The sequence below is a fragment of the Saccoglossus kowalevskii genome, chromosome 7, assembly GCF_978046115.1.
Source record: "Saccoglossus kowalevskii chromosome 7, keSacKowa6.1, whole genome shotgun sequence".
Lineage (NCBI taxonomy): Eukaryota > Metazoa > Hemichordata > Enteropneusta > Harrimaniidae > Saccoglossus > Saccoglossus kowalevskii.
This window is the reverse complement of record NC_140647.1, coordinates 15,854,123-15,879,292: the sequence shown is the minus strand read 5'-3', so window position 1 is coordinate 15,879,292 and position 25,170 is coordinate 15,854,123. Positions and strand designations below refer to the sequence as shown.

General features: G+C 37.1%; 1 protein-coding gene across 1 annotated transcript; it reads left to right on the top strand.

Moving 5' to 3' along the window:
- Nucleotides 1-18,769: 18,769 nt before the first annotated feature.
- Nucleotides 18,770-19,858, top strand: LOC102802542 (adenosine receptor A2b-like). The gene has a single exon (XM_006816005.1). The coding sequence runs from the start codon at nt 18,770-18,772 to the stop codon at nt 19,856-19,858; it is 1,089 nt and encodes a 362-aa protein (XP_006816068.1).
- The last annotated feature ends 5,312 nt before the right edge of the window (nt 19,859-25,170 follow it).

The window sequence follows — 25,170 nt, the reverse complement described above, 5'->3', positions numbered from 1 at the left end:
CTCATTGTAATGCTTATCCATATAGGAAGTAAGCTCATTAACAAATAAACTATATAGTAGAGGGCTTTGGCGAAAATCCTTATCTCGTATCTATAATGCCCCCCCCCCAAATACTAAAAGTTTCACTGACCACAACAACGCGTACTACCGTGACGATAATTAGAGGCGTCGTTAATATCCCCATGTTTGTGTAACATGAAAATAATTTTCCCTACTTATTGGATATTTTGCCTATGAAAATACATAAATGTCACAGACATTGATGCACAATGTCACAACTAATGACTATGCTTAAGCATTTCATTTACAATTACAGCTGGACCAGGTGCTTTCCAATTCTTTGTGTTTGTTGTTAGTACAAGTTTCGATCTCTTGCAATACCCCTAGTTAGTCAGTCATTCGGTCAGCTAATTGCCTCGCTGGTTTGCAACATCGCCAGTCACTTCGCGGAACGGTTAGCCTTCTTGAAGTTGCAAAAAAATCAACATGCGCACACATATCACAGGGGGTGATTTATTTCATTTTCTCCCTACCGCTCACTTTGAAGAATATTCCATTTTGTGGCGAAATGTACACACTTTCAATACATTAAATATGTATTGATATTAGTCTCCCTATTTTTTTTTAAATTTCATGTTTTTTCAAAAACCTACATTGATGCCAAATTACAATAAACAACGACAGAATGTGACCTTTGAGAAGATCGACTAAATGCTCCTCTATGGTTGAATGCTATATCCTAACATAGCTTGTCCATGTGTGTGTGCATTACACTTATGATTAATAATACCAGCACACGATTGAGATCGGTGGCATATGCCCAGACACGTTAATTTAGTGACACGTGATAACATTACCAAAGCTAACGTTCAAATGATTGCACGCCATTTTCTTTATTACTTTATTTGAGATAGAATTAAATAGACGGGACGTTGGCACAAACACAGAAAACACTTTTAGCTACCTTGGTTTTAAATTACTATGCAGTAAAATAACCCATATTAACTTTCGGATTCAAGTGCGTGAATGGGCTTTGTTTATTACATTAACATGTGTTTCTTTATATCACTACTAATTATATCTACGGCCATCGATGAGTTTATTTGCATATGTATAGCAATTGGTTCGCAGTGTACAATGCTCTTGTGGCAGGTTGTCAAAATATGTTTGTACAGTGATCATCATTATCAAATGAACATTCATGACCTAACTGTAAACTCTGTACATTTCCAAACTCTCACCAAGTTGGTTGTAGCTAGATATGTTGCGTGTGTGTACCATGAATATTGCATGGTGATTGCAAATTTTAACCCAACTTCCGATGGCCCAATTCTCAGGTATTGTCTGTTTACGGACTGGTCCATCTGCGCTTCTTTATTATGCTGTTATTTTCACTCAACAGGTCTCACGGCGGACATTGCCCGGGTTGTTTGTTGATCATGATGTATGTGTCGGGTTTAGGAAGCATTGGTGAAAAGACTTTTTATTGGTCCCATTTTCTCTTGGATGGACAGCGTTTTATATGTTCAGTTCTGGGGAAACTTTTCACATCGATGTATTTCATTTTGATTTAATCTCAAAATGCGGCCATGACAAGTCATATATTTCAATATATATTAACATTTTATTAATATCGTAATACTATTTGTGAATGAAATAAATAAAAGACCCAAATTGAAGTGAATTACATTTTTTCAAGTATTAAGTTAATGATGGGTGAGTTGACAGTTTGAAATATTGGTCAGACACTCCGTACAAGTTTTGTCTCGTTTACGTTTATCGTAACGAGTCACGTGTTTAAGCGGCCAATAGACCATTTTCCGTTCACTACGAGAATCACGCGTTATGCGTGAAATCGAACGTAAAAACAGGACAAACAACGGTCATAGCGTCGTAGTGGCGTCAAACATCGCCTAGGATTTGACAAACGCGAAAGTATTTTGGGGGACATTTCCATGCTTAATAATGTGCTGTCCACATTTCAAGATAGGCAATTTCGATTAAGTGGGGGTATTCGGAAGCAATATTCCTCTGTCGAAGATCGGCCCGTCGATGTGAGCTACGAAATAAAGAAATTCGAGTTGAAAATCAAATCGTTCGATTTTTACAGCAGACGTTCGACGCGCGTCTTTCATGCATCTCGCGAGATCTGTGATAGGTATTTTTGATGGTTAAAAACCTTTCACTTAGGTAACCGGGATTCGGTCGTTTCCACGCTAGGCTGACAAAAGACACACACAAGCTCCATTCATGTTCCAAACGATTCTCTGCCAAGTCTCTGGTTTTCACCCGAGACAGCATTAAATCACTCTTTATTTCTTGTCACTCCTTAACCAATTACAATCAGTATAAGAGACTCCAAGGCCTTGCCTTCAAACAAACAACCAATCACATGAAAGTTTTACACATCATAATCAATTAATTACTCGTCAAACTATCTAGAAAAAACACTACTCTATATTGTCAACACTAACTAATATTTATGGGGTAATAGTCTTGCACTAACATTCCACAAAGATACCGCCTTAGTTAGAATCGCAAACAAAATTGGTTTAGGATTACAGCTACTGTATTGTATCTTAAAAACTGCAGGCTCATAAGATGTTTTTGGTTGATTTCGACTAGCTCGCCATCTGGCCTTGTCATTAACCTTTATCAGTATATGTCATGGCAACCACTGTCAAACTGACTGAAATATAAATCATGACAGATCTCGCAATTGTACGGAAAATCACCTATTATATTTTGGTTTTCTCTACATGCTTCAGACCATATTACAGCTGGGAGTACCAGTGTATGCTATCTATGTGACCCCGTACAAAGTATACTATTCACATGCATAGTTTTGCCCTCAAACAATGTCAATCTAAATTATAGAATTCTAACATTTTCGAATAGTTTACATTATCATTATCATAAAAGATTTCGGTTTAAATAGGAATAAGTTTTGAACTTTAAATGTACAGGCAATTAGTGACGGCTGGATGTCGCAATCACTTGTACATACAACAAACAACAACACATTATGAATCAGATAAACAATACAGATTTGTCTATTTTGTGGAAAGAAAGACCAAGACGTAGGAATTCATCTGCGCCTTACCAACCGGGGGTGGGGTGGGGGGGGGGCAATACATAGAACGTGCCTGATGGGGACGTGCCCCTGAAATGAGTCTCGTTTTTTGGATTTTAGGTATAAGTATCAGTCTTATTTCTGGTCAAGATAGGTATAAATATTGGTAGTAAATATGCTCCTACGAAAGTGACAAAGCTGTTTCTATGGTCAAAATACACATTTTAATAAATAAATAAATATACAATGCAACTGCTGGCTTACATGTGTTTCTATTGAAGATGCTCTTCTAATAGAGCAAATGCGATAACTGTTTTATTTGGAATAAAGTGATGGCAGAAATGGGAATTTGGTATAAATATGGATATAGATTTTGCCACTATCCAGGTATAAAAATGGCCACACTTTTGAGCACTCAGGGGCACTTCCCTACCCTGCTATGTATCAACTGCCCCCCCCCCCCGCTTACGAAACGTTCAACTGTCGCGTTGTGAGATTTGTACTGGTGATCGTAAAATGCATACTTCTTACAGCGATTATGGAAATGATTTGGCCAGTCAGTTAGCAAGATGGCTAGACACTTTTCAATACACTTTGATTTTGCTCAACATAGACATTATGGCGCCGTTAGACGAATGTGAACACCTTACAAATACACTAACAGTTCGCTGTGACTGATTACCAAAAGCGGCGATTGTAATGGGATTCCACGCACGTGTATATTATGTTGACCACCCGGTTCCTGTGAACTAGTTCATCCCGGATAGAGCGCCGGAATCGGCGAATGGAAACGACGCCGGTAAGTCAACCAAGCCATAATGTTGTAAGTCATATTGCTATTTGGCTGTCCGAATAATTCACAAAACCGCTGTAATCCGTTTTTGCCGCCATATTTCTACATATTTACGCGGAGGATAATGATATAAACATATTAAAAAGAATGTTTTTTTTTAACATTAAGTACAATAAATATGTTAAATCATCGCAAAGGTGATACTATTATTAGTATACAAATGTCTCTAAAATGCATGTCCACCGCTGTTGGGGTAAACATTTTTATTATTATACCGAATAAATCTTAAAATAGAAATTGTTGCATTCAGTCACGACAATCTCCCAGGTCACACTTGTAGAGCTGAATGCATGTATAAACACAAATATACAAGTTGGAAGAGTTCAAGAGCAGTGATTACTTTCTATTGAGTTTTATCATGGATGCTTTATTATTCACCGTTGTGTTGATAAACCTAATTTCAGCAGCTTCAGACTGGCGAAAAAATCATTTTTAACAAACACAAACGGCGCCACCCTGTGTGCAGCTATACACCACGCTGCGTTCTAGTTCGCATTAGAACACTAAAACGAGCTGCACACGGAGTTGCACACTGTTTAAGTATATAGTTTATGTCAACACCATTCTCTTTCAACAAATACACTGTACATAAAAAGTCGATATACTGTCAAAACACACAAAATCTAACAAAGCGGAGTCCACTCTTTAGGTATACGAACTGCGCAATCGCAGATCGAATGTCTCAAAGCGTAGCTGAGCGCGCTGGCAAGAGCGACTTAAAATCACGCGGAATCGCTACAAAAACTTAGTTTTCTCTTCAATAAGTTAGTCACATAGTGAACGCAAACCTGGCAAAATAATCATTTTCATGAATATTGCCGCGTATTGTGTTCCCTTGACCAGGTAAATTCGGGAGGAAGGTACCCGGATTGATGTAGGCGGATGGGAACCTGTGGTCAAGGTTGGGTATCCTGTTAGGCACAGTATTGTAAGCATTTATTATTTATAAATACCGAATTTCATTAAAATAGGGTGCATAATACAGCTGTGTGCTTATTTTATTACATGTTCATTATTAATAGTTAATTTGCATATCATACACAACCAAATCACAGGTTTTCTCCACAGTTTGCAATTACGTCCTGTAATCGCATTAAGAATGTCCGCGACACCACAAGGACGTTGTGACGTCACTGACACTGAAACAAATTCGATAAGAGCAGCTATGATGTAGCATAATACTGATTATGATATACTAGTAACAAAGCATGAATGTCACAGTCCCCGTCATTTAACTATAAAATACCCATGTTAAAAGAATACATCTTAAAATGTTAAAAAACATCTGCAAACAGGTGAATTAATATGTACTGTATGTGGGTACAACTTAACATTAAGTGGTTTCCCTTAATCTAGTATTGTACTGATAACTGAAAACTTCCATTGACCCATGTCCAAAATCTCAGAGTACACAACTGAGGAGATTACCCATAAACGTGGTATACTAATATATGTATAAAACTATGAAACTAGTTTGACGAAACCATTGCATAGACGGCTACGTAATGTTATCAAAAGATATACATCAGGATTATTTAAAAATGCCCCGTTTTATTTATTTAGCGTTTTAATAATTTTATTAAAAATATTCGATGTAACTCTTAGTAAACCTCAATTCACTCAATTTGTCAAAAATTTATGATTAAGTCGTGTTTATTAATATGACATCGTACCTAATATCTGAGTTTATTATGAAGCATAAAAATATTTAATTATTTTCATACAATATTTTTATACAATATGATACATTTTTATTTTAGCAATGTGTTTCCATAGTACGGCATATTAAAATTATTTGATGTAATTCTTAGTAAACCTCAATTCACTCATTGAATATAGGTAAATCCTTTGTCAAAAATGTATGATTAAGTCGTGTTTATTAATATGACGTCGTACCTATCATTTGAGTTTATTATGAAGCATATAAATATTTGATGTAATTCTCAGTAAACCTCAATTCACTCATTGAATATAGATAAATCCTTTGTCAAAAATGTATAAATAAGTTGTGATTATTATTATGACATCGTACCTATTATCTGAGTTTAGTATGAAGTATAAACATATTTATTTATTTTCATACAATATGATACATTTTTTTACCAAGGTCTTTCCATGGTACGGCAGATGAAAGCACAATGGATGAGGTATGCAACCATGGCAACCCCAGAAGAAAGTAGAACGGCTATTGCAGGTATTCCTAACACTCCCCGGTTATAGTCATACCGGTATATGCGACCAGACCACCCACAGAAAGGCGGCGCCAGCAAATCGATCTTCTGAATGATCTCGCAGCGTAGCAACAACATCGGAAACGCCGTAATGCCCAGCCCGAAGCCAACACTCAAGCTGCACAACGCGAAAAAGGAGGAGAATACATCGGCATTCCTTTGCCCGATGACCCCCCTGCAGAGTAACATCAGGCATGAGCGAGACGTCTTTACAATCTTGCAATGGAAGCCTATATGAATTATATGTTGTTAGTCTTCCCGGCAATATAAACCATATACTAGATAATCATGTAAATGATTCGTGATTTAAGACTTATGATATTATTTAATGAATTTGGGCATGGGCATACAGATTTAATAAATAATTGCTTATTTGCTTAGAATTGTTCGAGACAAAGTCTTTGAAATTCCCAAACTAATACAATCTAAACTTTATATTTATTCATACCAGTCTCCGGCAATATTAGTTCAGTAAGTGAACTCAAAAAACCTTTCTCAAAAGTACATTTCACAAAACAATACAACCACTAGATTTAAATATTTATTATAAACCTTCAAATCCAAATAACGTTTATTTTCTTACCAATTAATCTATTTATCATGGTAAACATTGGGAGATTAGGTTTAACAGTAATGCCAGTAATGACTATTCTAATTTGCAGTATTTTTTTTTAAATTCTGCCACAAGTTGAATAAAGCAACCGAAACGCCCGCCTTTGAAAAAGGAGCGGGTCATTGTTATATGAGGCAAGTTGGAAATCGGCTTCACAATTTACGTGTCATGCATATTCAATTTCTAAACAGTATACACCTTCACATAACCCGACTTAACAGTATTAGCTGCCACCCCATTACGAGTGACAGTGGGACATATGCAATGAATCGCCAGCTGAGATATTTATTTGCGTGTTATGTGAGAGTCATACGTTATCTCACCATTCAGCGAAGTATCTCGTAATGTTGCAAATTACCTCGGTAATTAGCTGACTGAATGACCGACTAAGAGTATTCAGAGATGTTATGCCAACAGTGACTACCTAAAATACTGTATATTAGACTCACAAAATGTGAGTCGTGTTCTTGTAATTTGTCAATAATATTGCTCTAATTAAATATTCCTTCGAAATAGTTAAGCTGCTCTACTAATAGTATTACTCTCTGAGGGAAAGGCACCATTTCAAGCTCTTATTTATTTACCCACCCTTCAACAATTATCCTGCATGCAATGTAACAACATATTACGTTGTTTAAACTAATAAACCGATGGGGCTCATTAGCGGAGTTGTGTTTAAAATTTATACATTCGTACCTGTAATTTCGATTACTTACACTCAAGGGTACTACACTGCATGATAGGCATATTTGTTCTCGAGGAGGTTCGTAACTTAGGCATATGTCCCCGAGGAAGTTCGTAACCGGGTATGTCGTTCTGACTATGATTATACTAGGTTTTATTTGTGTGCAGAATTTAATTCTATACGTTGTTTGTGACGTGGGGAATTCTAATTGTGCATGGCCAACTAGTCATTGAAAGATCCTATTCACTAAACGTCCGAAAAAGTCTACAACATGGTTACGCGTAGTTTTAGGCATATTGAACTCATCAACCTCGTACTCAAACTGATACATTTCACTCATTAAATTGCTACATTTCCTTATGATATCAAGTAAATCACCTGTTCTAGCATTGAAGTCGGCTAGCAATATACAAATCAAACTTAATTAATTTCAGGTTCTCCTTCACTGTAAATCCCACCGCAACACTGCCAGACTCGATCGCTCGACCTAAGTCAATTAATCTCAACACGTCCAGTCTTAGCGAGTCGTAGCAGTGTGCGCCGCTATACGACTGCGAATGATTCAACATAAGATGTAGAAAGTCTTTTATGTGTCCGATCATAGTTAATGACTGCGTCTAACTGGTCTCGACACTGTTATCCGTGATACACTAGTAATCAATATGGTCGAATCCTGAAAGGAAGTGAAAGGTTAAAATACTTTCAATTGCTGATCTTGTAATTGGTGTGCCTTATACGTTCTTATTACACAAGTCATTTGCGCATGGCATTAAAGGTGATTGTTACTATGGATAAATAATTTAGTTCACAACGTGTGGTTATCAACAGGCATTCGTCGTCACTATACAAAGTTATAGTTGGTATACCACAGGGTTCTATGTTATGTTACTCACCAGATGTTTGTGGTCACGAAACATCAAAACACAAAATGACTGTGATAGTCTTAAATCCTTCATCCAAAAGCTTGCATGATGTAGTAAGTTGAAGCTCATTGTTGAAAAATGCTGTAACACTATTACTATCAACACAAAGAAATCTAAACTATAATTTCAATCAATATCACGTTTGTCAATAGTGAAAAACAACTTAAATTTGATATTTTTGAGTACGTTTAAATACGTTTGATATTAAATTAAAGTAAGTGTACCCCATGAGTGTATTTGCTATAATTGGATACATTATGTTATGGTACCAGTGATATGTTTAGACACTAAACAATATCATTATTATTAAATCTGTCTAAATCAACGGTTTTTTTGCGTAAAGTGTAGATGATCTTCTACATGTTATTCTTACTAATTGAGTGTGGCAATGTACTTGCTGCTTGGATCAATGCAACTGCAATTTTCAAGAAGGGTAACGGCATTGACATGTGTCATTCGCCATATATGGATGTTGGCAGATGAGTTGCATTTTCCTTCGGGCGTTTGACTGAGTAAATATTGACAGAAAGACGTCGTGTCACGCAACTTCTATACATTCTTCGAAGTATAGACCAAAATTCTGAAAAAACTAAAAACGAAACCACTGCATCAACAGTTTTGCCTTCCGGATAGTGTAAACTCTAGTACCATCTAGGTTAATTAATTGAATTGTGTTAAGTGTATATGTGAGTGAGCTCGGCAAAGGGTCGCTCTATCAAACTCCCGGGATCAAACCCAATTACAGTAGAAGGTTGCATGTTGATGCCGCTAGTGTTACTTAGGGCATCAACTGACAAACCAATTTGATTCAAGAAATCGGGGCTAGTACAATTCATGATTGTCGACGCCTCGAATGCATTGCCAGACAAGAATGTTTCTGTACGTATGTGGATTAATTTAAATTCCAACTAATTTCAATTAAGGTTAATAAAGTACTCTTTATGTATCACATTACGTGCACTCACACATAAGTTTTGAATCCTTGTAACGATATGACCAAATCCGTATTCACGATACTGCCATATCATTTATTTATTGTTTGAGAAATGATATGTCAAGCTTTTGATTTGACAATTATAGTTGATAGAAACAAATGTATCATTCACTCACAGACGTTCATCTATTTCTCTTCACTCTCCCTTATTCATTATTTTGATTAACTGGGGAGGACATTTGGGAATTTATTATTAAACCCAACGGGAAATCAATAAGATGAGTCGTGTAACGTCATTCGTCATTGGAGAGGCGTATTTAACCAGGGGCACTTCACTATCTATTGAAACTACATGTCACCAAAGTGGAGCGTGGAGTACAAGACCGGCATAAATGGAAAACTATTTTACATACTTTTCCTTAATGGAACATGAGCTGCTTTCGTAATTGTTATACCCCGTTCGTACTAAATTTCACGTATGTGCATCCGTCCGTACCTGTATGTCAAACATACCTGGGCCGATTTCATTCAAACTTCACACGCACATATTATACATACGCACATTTGTTCATGATCCAATTAAAGATGGCCAAATGGCAGCCATCTGCCATTCCGGAACTGGATCTCAGCCTTGCATGAACATATTTTATTTACACTTCAATGATATGTCCATTAAATGTAGTGGGTCTTTAATGCAACTATTTTCCGCTCAGATTTGATTAAATATGGCTGATGAATAGCCATTTTGTTTTTAACGAAGGCTGTTTTGGAGAAGCCATATTGCTAACCTGACTGAACTGGTCATGTGCAACCTTTAAACATACATCATGTAACACATTTACACACGTACCTATTTCAGAATCTGATTCAATATAATGGCAGCCCGTCATTTTCGTCCTAGAAAGCATTATGAATGTCATGTGCAGAATGAAGGAGGGAATCGCACAATGACCTGACTCCACTTTGTATCACGTTCCCTGTTTATTACACATCTCACTGAACAAAAAGACAGTTTGAACTAGCAGAAGTGAGTGAACTCTCAGAGAGTGACTGCACAGACATGCGACAGTCGGATGTCACAAACAATGTGCAGAATTTAACTCTTCACACAAATAAGAACACCCGAGTGGAAGCAATCGAAATTACAGGTATATTACGAACATGAAACACGAGATTGGAACACGGCAATTGCCTCTCTCCACTGTAAGCAGACGCGTTCTTTCTTTACACCACATCTCACTGACAAAAAAGTGAATGCGATCTTACAATGACTAGATGTACATGCCCTATTCGAATTTCCGACGTCACAAACAATGTGCAGAATATAAATCTTCACACAAATAAAGCAAAGTACAATCATGGTCAATACGACCTACCAAGTTACGATCTTCCTTGTGGACAAATCTGCCCACCAGCAGTGAAAAAGACCCGAGTGATTGTAATCGAAATTGCATTACGAATATATAAACACGAATCACGAGATTCGAACTCAGCAAATGCCCCACCATTGTAAGCAGACACACTTCCCATATGTTTACTCATGTACCACATGTTTACTCGTTTGGTACCACAAAGGTTACTTTGGTTCAGTATATGCAAACTGACATCCGTCGTCATGTCAAACAGTACAAAAGGGTGGCTATTCCACACTGATATTATGGATATGTTTTGAACGAGAAATTATTTCAATAGTGTTCCATTCCAAATCGACAGCGTACACAAATTGACAGATGCTGACGTCCAATGGTGACAGTGACAGTGGAACAGGTGGAAATGTCTGGGTCATTAAATTCGACATTTTCGAAAATTTAAATCTAAACCGAGCATATATTTGAAGGAAATTCAAACTAATCGTATCGACAAAATTGTCTGTGCTGCGGAAACAGCGACCGTACACCCGGCTATCACACAAATCCTGGGTTTGACCAGAAAGAAATTCACAAATGTCGCCGGAATAAAACAAATTATACTACAAGTGTTTGAAATCACCGGTCGCCCAAGTCCGCCAAGTGTTTTAACGTCGCTGTCCATCTAATTTTCTGAGCAGTAGGATATAGCTGACGGGCGTCAGTAAATTAATAAACTACTTAGTAAACATTTTTCGGCTGTCAATCTTCTCCATGTTTCATTATAGCTTGAACAATGTTTTTCGCTTCCTTTTTCGTTTCCATCAGGAAAAAGTGTCTGTCTGCGTATGTGTAATAACAGAAAACATCACGTGCGCACTCCATGATATGAAGTCGTACGAATAATGGTCCTCATTGGCCATAAGTGTGAATATGTATAACTAGTTATCCAATGCCGTCGTGCAACTCAACTACGCGCGTTTGGAAACTAAAATAATAATTATGCGTCGTCGGCTACAAGATTACGTGCTCAGTGTGGTTTATTGTGGTTTTGCGTTCTGTTTAACGCGTTTGTCGGTACCGTAAATAATTATTCGTTTCTTGAGAATAAAATACCAAGTAAAAACCCATACTTCGATTTAAGCTTCGCCAAAAAGAGCACTTACAAACAAATCGACATCGAATAAGAAGATGAAATTATGAATAATGTTGATTATTAGTCAAACACAGTCAGCATGGAACTTCGGTTGCAAGACACCACAAAATAAACGCAGCCAACGCACAAGGTACCGCAACGTTGATTGTGTTTATTTTCTCGAAATGTATCACTGGCTGCGTTAATTTTGTAAAGTTTTGCAACAGGAGGCCCACGCTGACTGTTTTTGTGTGTGGTTGTAATGCAACTAAAACTATCAGCTTGAAAGTATACAGTATCGGTATTACTGTTTATTGTTTTCTTTCATATATATTAGCGTCAATGGAACACCTTTTGCTTATACAGCACTGGCAGGCTGCACGCCAACATTTTACCAGGACCACTAAAATTTTTGAAAACCGTGTCAAATTAACTGGGTTGAATCGTCGGTAATCAGAAAATCAGGATGTCGTGCTACGGTCATGCGGGGAGAGAAAAATATGTCGAAATTGAAAGACATGTAAGTAACGTAAATTACACAATCAACCTGTTCCCGAGTGCTACCGTAATTGAAAGTAAATTGTCCAATCTGTTTAAAAAGACTATTTGTCGGCAAATCCATTCGCCGATCATTCTTCGTCTCAGATCTGAACATGTGCACTGCTGTTCATTCGGCGTAAGTAAGAAGAGTCTTCATGGGAAAACCATCTTCGGATACGTGCACAGGGACTATTCTCGCTTTAATAGTACACTGTACATGAATTTGACTATTTAAATAAATATTATCTCATGTTTCCTGGCGGTTGAAGTATGAAAACGATAGCAAACTACAACTTTGTTTTTGATCGTGATGTATCTTTCACAGACATCAAGTCTACTGGTTTAACTACAATGTGAATTCATTCCCAAGAACTTGGTTAACCAACTTGAACACTAAATGAAGTATAGTTATGAATATTTGCGACAATAAATATATTCGTTATTCTACGTAACTATTGCAATATTTGTATTCAATATAACATTTGATAAGAGATTTTTATCTTTGTATTGTAAACTGTTACGGTATTTTCAACCCTCCCACGCAGCTAGTGCGCTCGACCGGCGGCGTCACTCTCACTGCGTAGACTGTGGAAGTCAGTTGTCAACAACAAAGGCGCCGCTCAATCACTGCGTTCCATTTCGTTGCCTGACGCTGTAAGGGAAAGTTAACGGTCGTTCAGACAGCAGTTCATCTGAACTGTCTAGAAGTCGATGTCGGTCATTGGCTGTTTCATTCTATGATAAGTTGATTATTATGCAGATATTGCGTAAACGACTTTAATGTTAGTATGCAAATTCGTTAGAACAATGACCGGCCACGTGTACTTATTCACGCATTGCTTACATTACAAATTTCGTACAAAGTAATTTATAGAACTTACCGAGGTATGAGAATGAGTATGAGAATTTAATAATCAAATATTTATTTATAGATTTTTATGTCTGGGCGGTTGGTTTTAAGTCGTATAAAGCACCCCTACTCTGTCTTTTCTGGGATATAAAGTCCCCCCTGCAACAAATGCAGGCTGCTGTCTCGGGTCAGACTTTATTATAGAAATGTATCAATTTGTTCAGCGGACTTATAAAAATCCATTTATGTTATCAACATTGTGTTACAACAATTTAAATTCCGTTAATTTTGTTTTACGTACATTTATATATATTTATAAAACATTTGTCCGGACATATCCCCGCGCTTTATTCAAACAAAAGGACAATGTTTTTTTATTGGCTATAGAAACTATTGGTAACGCCTATTGCGTATGAGTCTTTGGGGTGGGGTTTCTTTGGCTGATTTGCTGCCATGAACGCAAACATTTGTTTGAAACACTTAAAATTACAATGATTCGTTCGCTAAAAAAATGTTTAAAAACATTATTTAGCACTTGTATCGTTTGGCACAGAACGATAAATTGCGAAAGCGAGCCTTGTCATAAGAGAGGTTAATATTTAACCAATCACAGTGAAGCTCTATGCAGGCGGTATTCATTCATCAATGAACATTTGAAATTTTTAAATATTTTATATCAAACAAATAATCACAAGTATTACTTATATTTTTTATCAATTTGGCGAAACTATCCTGTCTCACGACGGCCGTGCAATTAATCAAGCATGAATAATCCCTTGAATAAGGTGGTTGCAGATTGGACTGGCTAATACATTTTAGTTCATTGACAAATACATACATTTTAAATTCTTTATTAAAGATTAACACAAGTTAGTTCAATTTCCTATGAGTTAAATTGTCTTTGTCAAAAGTTCGAACGGGCATTTTAGAAGCAGGTACGAACATTTTTCACCAGTTTCCATAGAAAGACAAACGTCGTAAGTTAATTCCGTTTTTACGCAATTCCCTTGTTTGCAGAAACATTCCATGTTAATTTTTAGCAATATTGTCATTGATTTATAATCTCACATGCAGATTTCATTCAAACTTACACATCATACCATTCATGTGCACGTGCGTTTGTTCCTTGATCTAATTCAAAAAGGACGAAGGCATGCATAATAAAGGAAGGAATCGCACAAATAAACTGGCTCCACTTTGTATCATATGTGTCACATGAGTGTAAATTGAAGGGGATATGTCATTAACAATGACTTGCCAAATTCGACGATTGGTATGTGTAAACATTTGAGGAACCCCCAAATGATTTTGACAGTGTTTGCAGAGGTATAAAGCGTTTTTAACCTATCGATGCCCTCGCTGAGATATAAATAAATTATTCACGTGTTCATTATCAAAAAGATTAGTAAAATATGTGAGCAATTACGTGGCATTATTTTAAGGTGCGTTTATGTGTCTCCTGAAGGATTGTCGGTTTATATTAAAGGTGAACCAATTTTAGGTGACTGGAATGCTAGAACAGGGAATTTAGAAGATTTTATAGCCGAAGACCTAATAGAAAACTTGCTAATAATTGATAGCAATTGATGTCGATTTGAAAAGTGCATCAAATAATGACAATTTTGGGAGATCTGTGATAGATATGCGACGTGGGTTTGGTTGCCATATTAAGAATGGACAGCGCAATAGGGAACATACGTGTTTTACATGGAAAATAAATTCAATGAAAATTCAGTTGCAAAATTTAAAGATAGCAGATAGCATTGGAGAGATGAATATAAATATGGTTATGAATATGAATTTTGAATTAGCTCAATATATATGACGATCTGTCTCGTCTAAATTTATATAATATTGTCTAATTTTGTATGGCATGCATGGCAAAGTATTACGGTCTTTGTATGCAAAACTGGAGTCCTGCGTACGGTGCATACTTTTCATGTAGTCTAAAAAATAGACAAGGTTGCATGTTGAGTCTTTTCATGTTTTCAGTTTCTGTAAATTTTCTGGCATTTAAATCTACCTATAGAAGAGGAATTGCATGCACTGAAAATATGTAAATGAATTGAATATAATTTGTTACTTGCATGTCCAGTGTATCAGGATATTAGATTACTATATATTCAGGAGAAATTCTACTATTAATGAGTTGATTATGCTGTGTATAACGTCATTCGTCTGCAATAATTTAAAAATGTAAATTTACACGAACAATGAAAACAAAGTCTGAAACATGTTTACACATTATTTATTCGGACAAGCAGTCTAACGGGATTGGTCAGTATAAATTCCAAGTGCGGTTGACGTGATGTAAACGGATACGGACAGTATGACTGATCAGTGTTGCAAATACCGCCTTGTGGTTACACGGGCGTTAGAATAAACTGATCATGAAAACAGGAAAATCATTTGTTTTTTATAACGGGGGTTGCAATAATGAGATATCTCTGAAGGGTAATTATGCTCATGCATGTAAATATTTAGAGATTATTTTGAAGAGTTCTTAAAATTAGAAATTGTAATCTGAGTGACTATAGTATAGCATATTCGGACAATCTAGCTCTTGGAACATTTATTTCAGAGACCAAACAATTAAATACTATTGTTCTGCTAAACGGGGATTCAATAACCATACTCAAGGTGCACATATGCAGAATAGAGCTCTTAGATTTGCCATGGACGTGCAGTGATTTGCGCCAACTTCGGCGGCAATCGGAGGACCGGTCGGGTGTCTTCGAAAGGCAGACACTGGGTAAACATGACACGATACTGGAATAGGTTAATATGTATAGATGTAGACAGATTATGTAAACTAATATTTTTGTGGGATAATTCAATTTGTGTAAATAATTGGACTTTTGATATGTACAACATGTTTTAGTCATGTGATATCGATATATATGCTAATAGAGGTATATGTAACCTTCGGCAGCTGCAATTCCGGATTGAAATCAATGTTAGCGTAAATTGGTTTTATAGAATTTGTATGAAACTCAAATTACGTACCTATATTTTACGGTTACGGTAAATCAGAGTATTTAAATTTGAATTTAGATATTAGTACACGTTCACTTCTGATGCAGTTCATCCGGTTCGGTACCCACAACCCCCGCATTGAAAGTGGCAGATATTTCGGTAAAGCAATTCACGAGATTACCTCCATTTTTTGTAATAAGACAGAGAGATAGATGAGATGCATTTGTATATCATTGTTCACTCTGTGATGAACAGCGACATTATTTACGGCGGCTAGTATTTCCTTTCATTTCCTTTTATTTCCTGACCGACTGACTGACTTACCCATTTACCTATTTACTTACCTAGTTACATATTCACTCGCCTACTCACTCACTCACTCACTCACTCACTCACTCACTCACTCACTCACTCACTCACTCACTCACTCACTCACTCACTCACTCACTCACTCACTCACTCACTCACTCGCTCACTCGCTCGCTCACTCACACACTCACACACACTCACTCACTCACTCACTCACTCACTCACTCACTCACTCACTCACACACTCACACACTCACTCACACACTCACACTCACTCACTCACACACTCACACTCACTCACTCACTCACTCACTCACTCACTCACTCACTCACTCACTCACTCACTCACTCACTCACTCACTCACTCACTCACTCACTCACTCACTCACTCACTCACTCACTCACTCACTCACTCACTCACTCACTCACTCACTCACTAACTTACTAACTACTTATTACCTTCACGCAGGATCCCTTCCCAGCAAATAATCATCGCACATGCGTATCACAAATTGTAAATGTTTCTTCGTTCGACTTCCATGTAAGACAATAAATAAAATATATCGAAATAAATCAGAATTTCTATTGAAACAGATTGTACGTACTTCGTTTCCTTAGCATGTCCATTGCTACATAATAATACCCGCGGGAAATCGAAATAATGTAATGTCTATTTTGTATAAGAAGATAATTTTGTTACGACTCAACTGTCAAGAAAAGATAGCACATTCATCACAGTGAATGTTAATGCTTTTTCTTTTACGTACCGACAATACAGTAGCCTCAGGTAGTATCAATTTATCATGAACAATGATTTATTTTAAAATGTTAGCTGTCGTAATCGGGGTACTTAATGAGTATCAACAAATATAATTACAAGTATATTATGAGAGATCATTTGAAAATGACATTGTTCCCACAATAATTGTATTTTCGTAGCCCTGCTATAAACATGTTATTGAATATCCCGACAATTCATCACAACCTATGAATCAATGTCCGTTATGTAGTGCATAGGTAGTCAGTCTTATAAAGACATTAATTTACGATTTAAGTATAGTTGCACAAATGAATACATCAAAACAACAAACACTGTATTGATATACAGAAGGACACTACGCCACACAGACATGTACAGACATGACAATGAGGGTAAAGCTGTATTTATGAGGAAATATCATATATATCACTATTGAGTAGATACTTCGCCAGAAACATTTGTTTGTATATTGTCTGGCCAAATTTTCCCGGTTTGGATTAGACTGACTATAATTGCGAATTTCAGAAATCGCTGTCCGTTCAGTTCAGTGTATTAATCATTATTTGCCAGCTTCACATTAATTACACGGAATAGTGAGAACGAAAATGATTTTTTTCCGAAGTGACACAGAAGGATGGATCTTCAGGTAATACGATGTATACTGGTATGTGAACGTGTACTTCGTTTTACATGTCGAATTTCATTGGATTATGATGTATTCGATTCTTGTTACGACCACAGTCATAACCAACTCATTTTTTAAAACGTGTATTTGAATGTTTATATCAGAAAGAAATCACTTCACGGGGTTTCATGTGTTTTTTTAAACGAAAATATAGGCATAGTGTTTTTTCCCTCAAACAAAGAACGTAAAGAACGAGACTTTACACAAAATATGGGCAGATTTCGGCCTCTGTCCTAGACATGTTATATCTGGTCGGGGCATGTATGTAGAAAAAGAGTCCGGTACTCAGACTTTTTACTTAAAAACACTATTGTGGCATATTGTCACTCAGAATACACACGGCTAAACTTACTGTCAACAAATTTGGGATATAATATATTTTGATTTCCATCGTGAGATAGGAGTAAAGTTGAGTGACCAAATTTTGGTTTTATTCAGGGCTTCATATCATCACAAATGTTCAGAACAGTTCATTCATCGGCATCTTGCTAATCATTTCTGTGCATACGGTTATACACACCGGCGATGTTTGCCGACCAATCAGCGTTTGTTATTCGTACATATTGTAATCTAGAAATGGCCCAGCCTCGGTGTGATCGTTTGTTGCTATAGAGTCTCTCTATAAATAACACTCACATCTGCTGTTATCGCATTTTGAGACTCTGTGAGGTTTTGAGAGATTACATCGCACGTGTGCATCGACTAAGAACCACTTGTTTATGGAATGATTCTGTACTGCGAGTTTATTCTTCCGTGCATCTGGGGGTGACGCATTCGTCAACACAACTCACTACCAGTAATTTATATTGTGCAATATCATGAATAGTCTAACTATATGGTGATGCCGCGTTGAATAATGGTCGATGATATCAACAACACGGCTGCTGACGGACCAGCGGACTCATACGCAGCAACCGTAATTCATAGCACCATACTTTCAACATTACTTGTTCTGATTATTACTGGTAACGCACTTTTGATCTTCGCAATATTATCCACGCCGCGATTACGTACCATCACGAACTGTTTCATAGTTAGCCTGGCCGTCAGCGATGTGATGGTCGGCCTGGTTGTTATACCGATAAACTTTGCTTTCCCGACAGCTTTATTGAAAGGCTACACTACATGTATATATGCGGCTTGTTTCACGGTCATCGTGTGCTTGAGCTCGATATCCAACATTGTCGCAATCACCGTTGATCGCTACCTGGCTATCACCTCCCCGTTGAAATACCATTCAATAATGACACCCAGGCGTACAGTTGCCACAATCGTCATTATCTGGATATATGCCTTTGTGGTCGGTTTTTTGCCAGTGATGGGGTGGCGTCAAACGTCCACAACCTGCCTGCGAGGGGAAGTATATGCTGCCAGTTACGCCGTGTTTTTATTAATGATGGGTCTTGTTCTCCCACTTGTTATTTCAACAACGCTTTATTGTCGTATTCTACGGGAGGCGAGCCGCCACATAAAGCAAATACGCCAGTGTGAAGTAAGCACCACTGCAGGAGAACATATTCAGCAAATTGGAGAAACGGTCTCGCAGAGCAACGCCGGATGCGGTGATGGTGGTGTTCATCCATATCATAACCATCATCACCGACGTGACCAGACGGAATCACACCACGACAAGGGCAACTTGAAAAAAAACCGAAAGGCACTTCGCACGGTTATGTACATCTTAGTTTATTTTGAGTTGTCATGGGTACCGTTATTTGTCACTTTACTCATCGATGCTTTCTTTTCTCCTCGTCTTATCGTTCTAGAAGTGCGAACGTTCATCAGCTTACTGGCCCTCGGCAACTCAGTCATGGATCCCTTCATATATGGATACTTCAATAGGGACATCAGGGGGCGCGTCAGACAGATTACAAATAAAATTTGCCAATGCTACAGACGTACTGAAGTTAGCCCTATTTCAACAATCTCAAACACAGGACCATGACCCAGTAAACAAAATCGCCCGATTAACATTTGCACTCCGCTGGGAAAGCACGCGCGTCGGACAAAAAATTCAACAGCTCTCTGAACTGAATCTGCTGTACGATTTTAATATCCGTATTACAACCATGCCAACACGACTAATAACAAAACTAATTTCAGATACTTTAATTTAACATTGTCTACTCGAACTGATGTACTTTTACGTACACTTCAGCATTGAAAGCCATATTCTAATATCTTCAACCTTCATGGCGTGGTAACCTTTTCTTCAATTTCGAAATTTACTACGGAAAACTAATTAATTTCTTAAATTAGTTTCATTCACCAATCAGCTGACGGCATTGTCTGTATGGTATTTACCTTGTGGGAAGAACAGCAGGATTCGGTACCGGCACAGAGACGCTTGGATTTACCACAACACTTTCGTCTTTGAATGTAAATGTTATTTAATTTTACAGATTTTTAATTCATTTTCATTAATCGAAACGCTCACGCCTTCTTGTCAACCATTGAAACGAAAGGTGATATGGTAATTATTGATTCGAGCTTCTTTTCTTTTTCGTGACGTGTATTTTTCATCACGAACCGACAAGCTCGAGTAGGTAGATTGATTGATAGTTCTGTATTGGATATTACATACGAGAAGCGTCGTCTTTGCTTCACGCATCATGTGAAAATCAGTACAGGCAGCTTACGAACATTTAAACATGTAAGTTATATTCTTCAGTGACTATCTGGGTCATTGGTTTAGTCACTTAGAGTGGGACATAATTCCGTGGTTGGTCGAACTGGCGATTGCTAACTTCAGTACATAGTACATATCTTATTAAGGCAATATAATTATCTATTACATATCTATTTACATCTATTACATCTGAAATGGTATCAAAGGAACTTGTACGTGTTTTTTTTTTAATATAGTAGCTTACTGTATTGCTTAGACCATATTAAAAGTACTGCTTGATAAATGATGCATCATTGTGAATCAAAACATTTCACATGTCTTAACATACAACATACAAAGAAGCAGTAGCGGCAGGGGGTCGCCCTGAAACAAATGTTGGTGGGGGCGTCGCCCCTCCAAAATCAAGCTGAAACCCTTTGTGTCGGCAAAATTACCCTTCAAAATGCAGGAAATAGCGTTTCAGAGGCCTAGATTTCTAATTTTTAAGGGGGGAAGCATGCCCACGGACCCCCTAGTCAGGTCGAGCCTTCGGCGTGAGGCTGGTGAGCAAATATCGCCCCCATGCATAATTTCGTGCCGCCGCCTCTAATATACGCATCTTGTAGAATATATTTCTGACTTCTAAGCTGTGTGCATAGAAAATGTCATTTAATTCGCGATTATATGTTTATCACGAAAATCCTTTTCATAAATAACAATAAACCATTACGATCAATGCAGCTACCTTCAATTTTGACAACAGCGCCTTAATTCATTCATGAAAATAAAAAAAACTTCGCGGCGTCAAGTCGAGTATTCGTAATTTCGGTCTGGCTTAGATGCACGCCCACCATGTGTACTAAAATGTATTAATCTATTTCACCATCTTCTCAGTTGTTTGTCCCTGTTCCCTGTGCGACGAGTCATTGAGCTTGTAGAAAGGAAGTTACGCACGCCTGGTTTATCATGACAGTGTAAACATCATTGTGTCTGTCAATGCGATACACATGAATCAGTCATGTGACGGCATACCGGGAATTAAGGCTTAGAAATGGACGCATTGACAAGATTCAAACAATTCGCCTAACAAAATGGTTTCAACGAAGTTTGATGCGATTATGTACTTATTCAATTTATTTCATTCAATATATCACAAATTATATGGATTATTATATGGTACAATAGTATGTCATCTTTGTTCGACCTACTGTTGTCATATGTCGAAATACAGAACATTTTGTCTATTAACAATCCTGCATAGAACGTAGTTTTCACGGAACGTATGTCCAAATCATTTCCTGAGATCCATGCTCTATAACTAATCAACGTGCATCCAAGTGCATTGATTCCTTTCTGTAAAGATTTAATTTGTCACGCGTTTATATGTTTAAAGGGCGGTTGTCGTCGCGCCACGCATGCGCGAGATATATGAGTCTCATATAAACAAAGATGGCGACATTGACTGTTGCGTAGATAAACGAGTACAAACTGAGACGTTACCAAGCTTCAATTCTCATCAGTAAACTGCGTATGATGTCTGTTGTTGCGCACACACTTTTTTGGACGATTTTTCACCTGTATTACGCTCATGCATTGTAAAACCACAATTAGTCTTGATTAACCTACGACCAGTGTCATCATGATGACCGTCAGAAGGTGCATTAGAATCTGACCTGCAATGTAGTCATGTAAAAGAAGACGTGCACATCGGCTATGTAGATCCAAAAAAAGTGTTACATTGTAATAGACAATGCAGTGTAGCTCCAATCGCGACCAGTACAGTGTGCTACTGTATATGTTTAATTGTTACCAGTGTACGTAGTTCTTTAGTCTGGATTTCGTTTGGAGTTCTATGCTTTTGATGTGCTGACCATGTGTATACGACTGTACCCAGTGCTTGAGGCGCTGAATATGTTAAAGTTTGTTTTGTTGAGCAATATCATCTCACTTTGAGTAATTTTTATCATCCTGTTTAGCAGGCTTGTAGTGTTGACTTTGAGGAATCGTAATCGTGTCTGGTGGATATGATTATGTGATATTATTCATTCTCATTTCTGTGGAGTGAAATTGGTACAGAATGGAATCATCTGCTTATTGAAATAACCAGGTTTTATGTGGGAATACAATCACCTGACTAAAGAGACGTTCTTCGTCCTCCGTTGTTAATCAAATAGGGTTGGTCACCAACATAGATAAGCGTCTTTCAATAGCTCAATTGTAAGCCAATCTGTTTCAATAAGCAGTCACTACTGACGTCTGCACGCAATTTTACTTGTTTAGCATGATTTCAAATTAATTACTGTAAGTGTAGCTCATAATATCGTGTTTATTTTAAGCCACAGTATTCGTATAAAATGAGCACATTATTTCTCTTAGTGGGAAAAGAATAGTGAAATGTGGGTAAATCAATGTAAGCTATTGAATGCTGTATGTCATTCTGAACTGCAGGATTCATTGATTACAAGCCAATCTTTTTCAATACTCGGTCAGCGCAGACGACCTATAATTATGTTGTTTGAGATGTATTGCATGTGAAACCACACTGAACACTAAAATGTATATGGCTTTGAGACAGCATATTTAATGCAATACACCTCAAACAACATAATTATAGGTTGTCAGCGCTGACCGAGTATTGAAAAAGATTGGTTGTTAATCAAAGAGGGTTGGTCACCAACATAGATAAGCGCCTTTCAATAGCTCAATTGGAAGCAAATCTGTTTCAATAAGCAGTCACTACTGACGTCAGCGCTGTATTGCATGTGAAACCACACTGAACACTAAAATGTATATGGCTTTGAGACAGCATATTTAATGCCTCCTAATATAAGTATGACATCACTGTAGTTTATAGTAGAATGATTGCCACATCACTAGCAGTAACTCTCAAATGTCACTTCACTATCAATCACTTCAGATCGTCAATAATAACCGCTGGTTGAACGACCAGAGCTGTGCTTCCAATCACTGCGTTAAATGCACTCGACTCTCAGTCCAAAGGACAATCATGTCCTAATCATCGCAGTAATGATTCAACACACTCTCCATTATCACGCTAGAGTTTCTACATGGGTCTTACTTACTCTAGCGTGGACGTTGCCACTGCAAAAGTTTATATAAAAATAATAGACTATATAAATATTTGTATACGGTGATAATTATAAATATGTTAAGAACGCGCGTCATGCCTTTCACTGGCCCGGCTGAATTAACACTGGAATCGCTGTTATAAACACACAACTAATCATTTTGTCCCATGGACCTTGTTAATTGTTAAACGCATTGGACTTTACTTGGCATGGCAATTAGTCCTAGTTTGAGTATTTCTGATAAGTGTGAGGTCATCGGGCTGATTGATTTCCGTATTGATTGGCCGTATACGGGAATCATGGCACCTATACTTTTATCCAGCTAGCACGCACAGAGAAGATCAAATTATATCAATTTGTAATGAGGGTGAGTGCACTTTGGAAAGTAGTATAGGTATTTGTAAATTCACACCAATCATATATTGAAATAACGTCATCTGACTGGAAAGAGATTCCACCTCTCCCCAAAGGTGTGTGGGCGTTATATTCGTCACAATGAATTAATTGGTAATCTCAAATTCAGTGTGTATAAGCAACTGAAATGATGATGGTAAATAAGCTTTGTATTCCCGTTAAACGAATGTGTGATGTACAATGTAAATCTTGGAAGTACTTTTATTTTTGACAAATAGAACACGCTGTTTAAATACAAAAACACGTATATCATATTATAAACCATCTATATTTGCACAAAAAAGTGTTTTAGTATATTTGGAAAAGTAACTGAAACGCTTGTTGGTGACGATTAAGCACAATATAAACACACACAAATGCACATTTTGAAAATAGTCTATATACCATAAAGTAAACATTATGGTATATATGCCATTGATCTAAATAGACGACTACTGATGGTGACGTAATGTAATACATATTGGAATGGACATGACATTACATAATTAAAGAAATAATTTTGATGTTCTGACTTTACCAAATTCAAACACTTAATCAGGGAGCAACTTATCAGTATCGAATCAAGCTCCAGGTTTTGGAAGAATTAATTGTAAGTACTCTTATAGCTATGGATACAACTGGAAATTGGAGTACCTCGTGACCTAAAGGAGTTTGATACTCAGTAATTGAAGAAGGGTGGTGGTGGTTTGAAACAGGACATTCTAACATGTGATTTTATGTTCGAATTGAAGCACTCCAGAAAACAAACGCACCTACAATGTTTCTATCCAAAACACCAGACAATAAACATTCCACAAAAATGTTAATGTAAAAAATGTACTCATCATAGTCACTAAAACACTATTTTTACGAACTGTTTTAATTTGAATTAATTCAGAAAATAAATACACATGTAATGTTTCAACCTAAACATCCGACTATACATGTGTTATGTGTTTATGTTTATTTATACGACATGTATACAAGTTCATAAACGTATCTAAACCACGAAATTGTTTAAGTACTTCAGCAGGACACTGGTATGACACTTGTCTACGATACGCATCCATAATTATTATTAGAAATATATAAAAAATACTCACACACATCATTGTCAGCAGACAAAATGTGCACGTAGCGATTTTACTATTTTCAGGTTTATATATT

What these genes read in the sequence shown, in the direction of transcription:
- LOC102802542 (XM_006816005.1), top strand. Translation starts at nt 18,770, where the DNA reads ATGGTCGATGATATCAACAACACGGCTGCTGACGGACCAGCGGACTCA.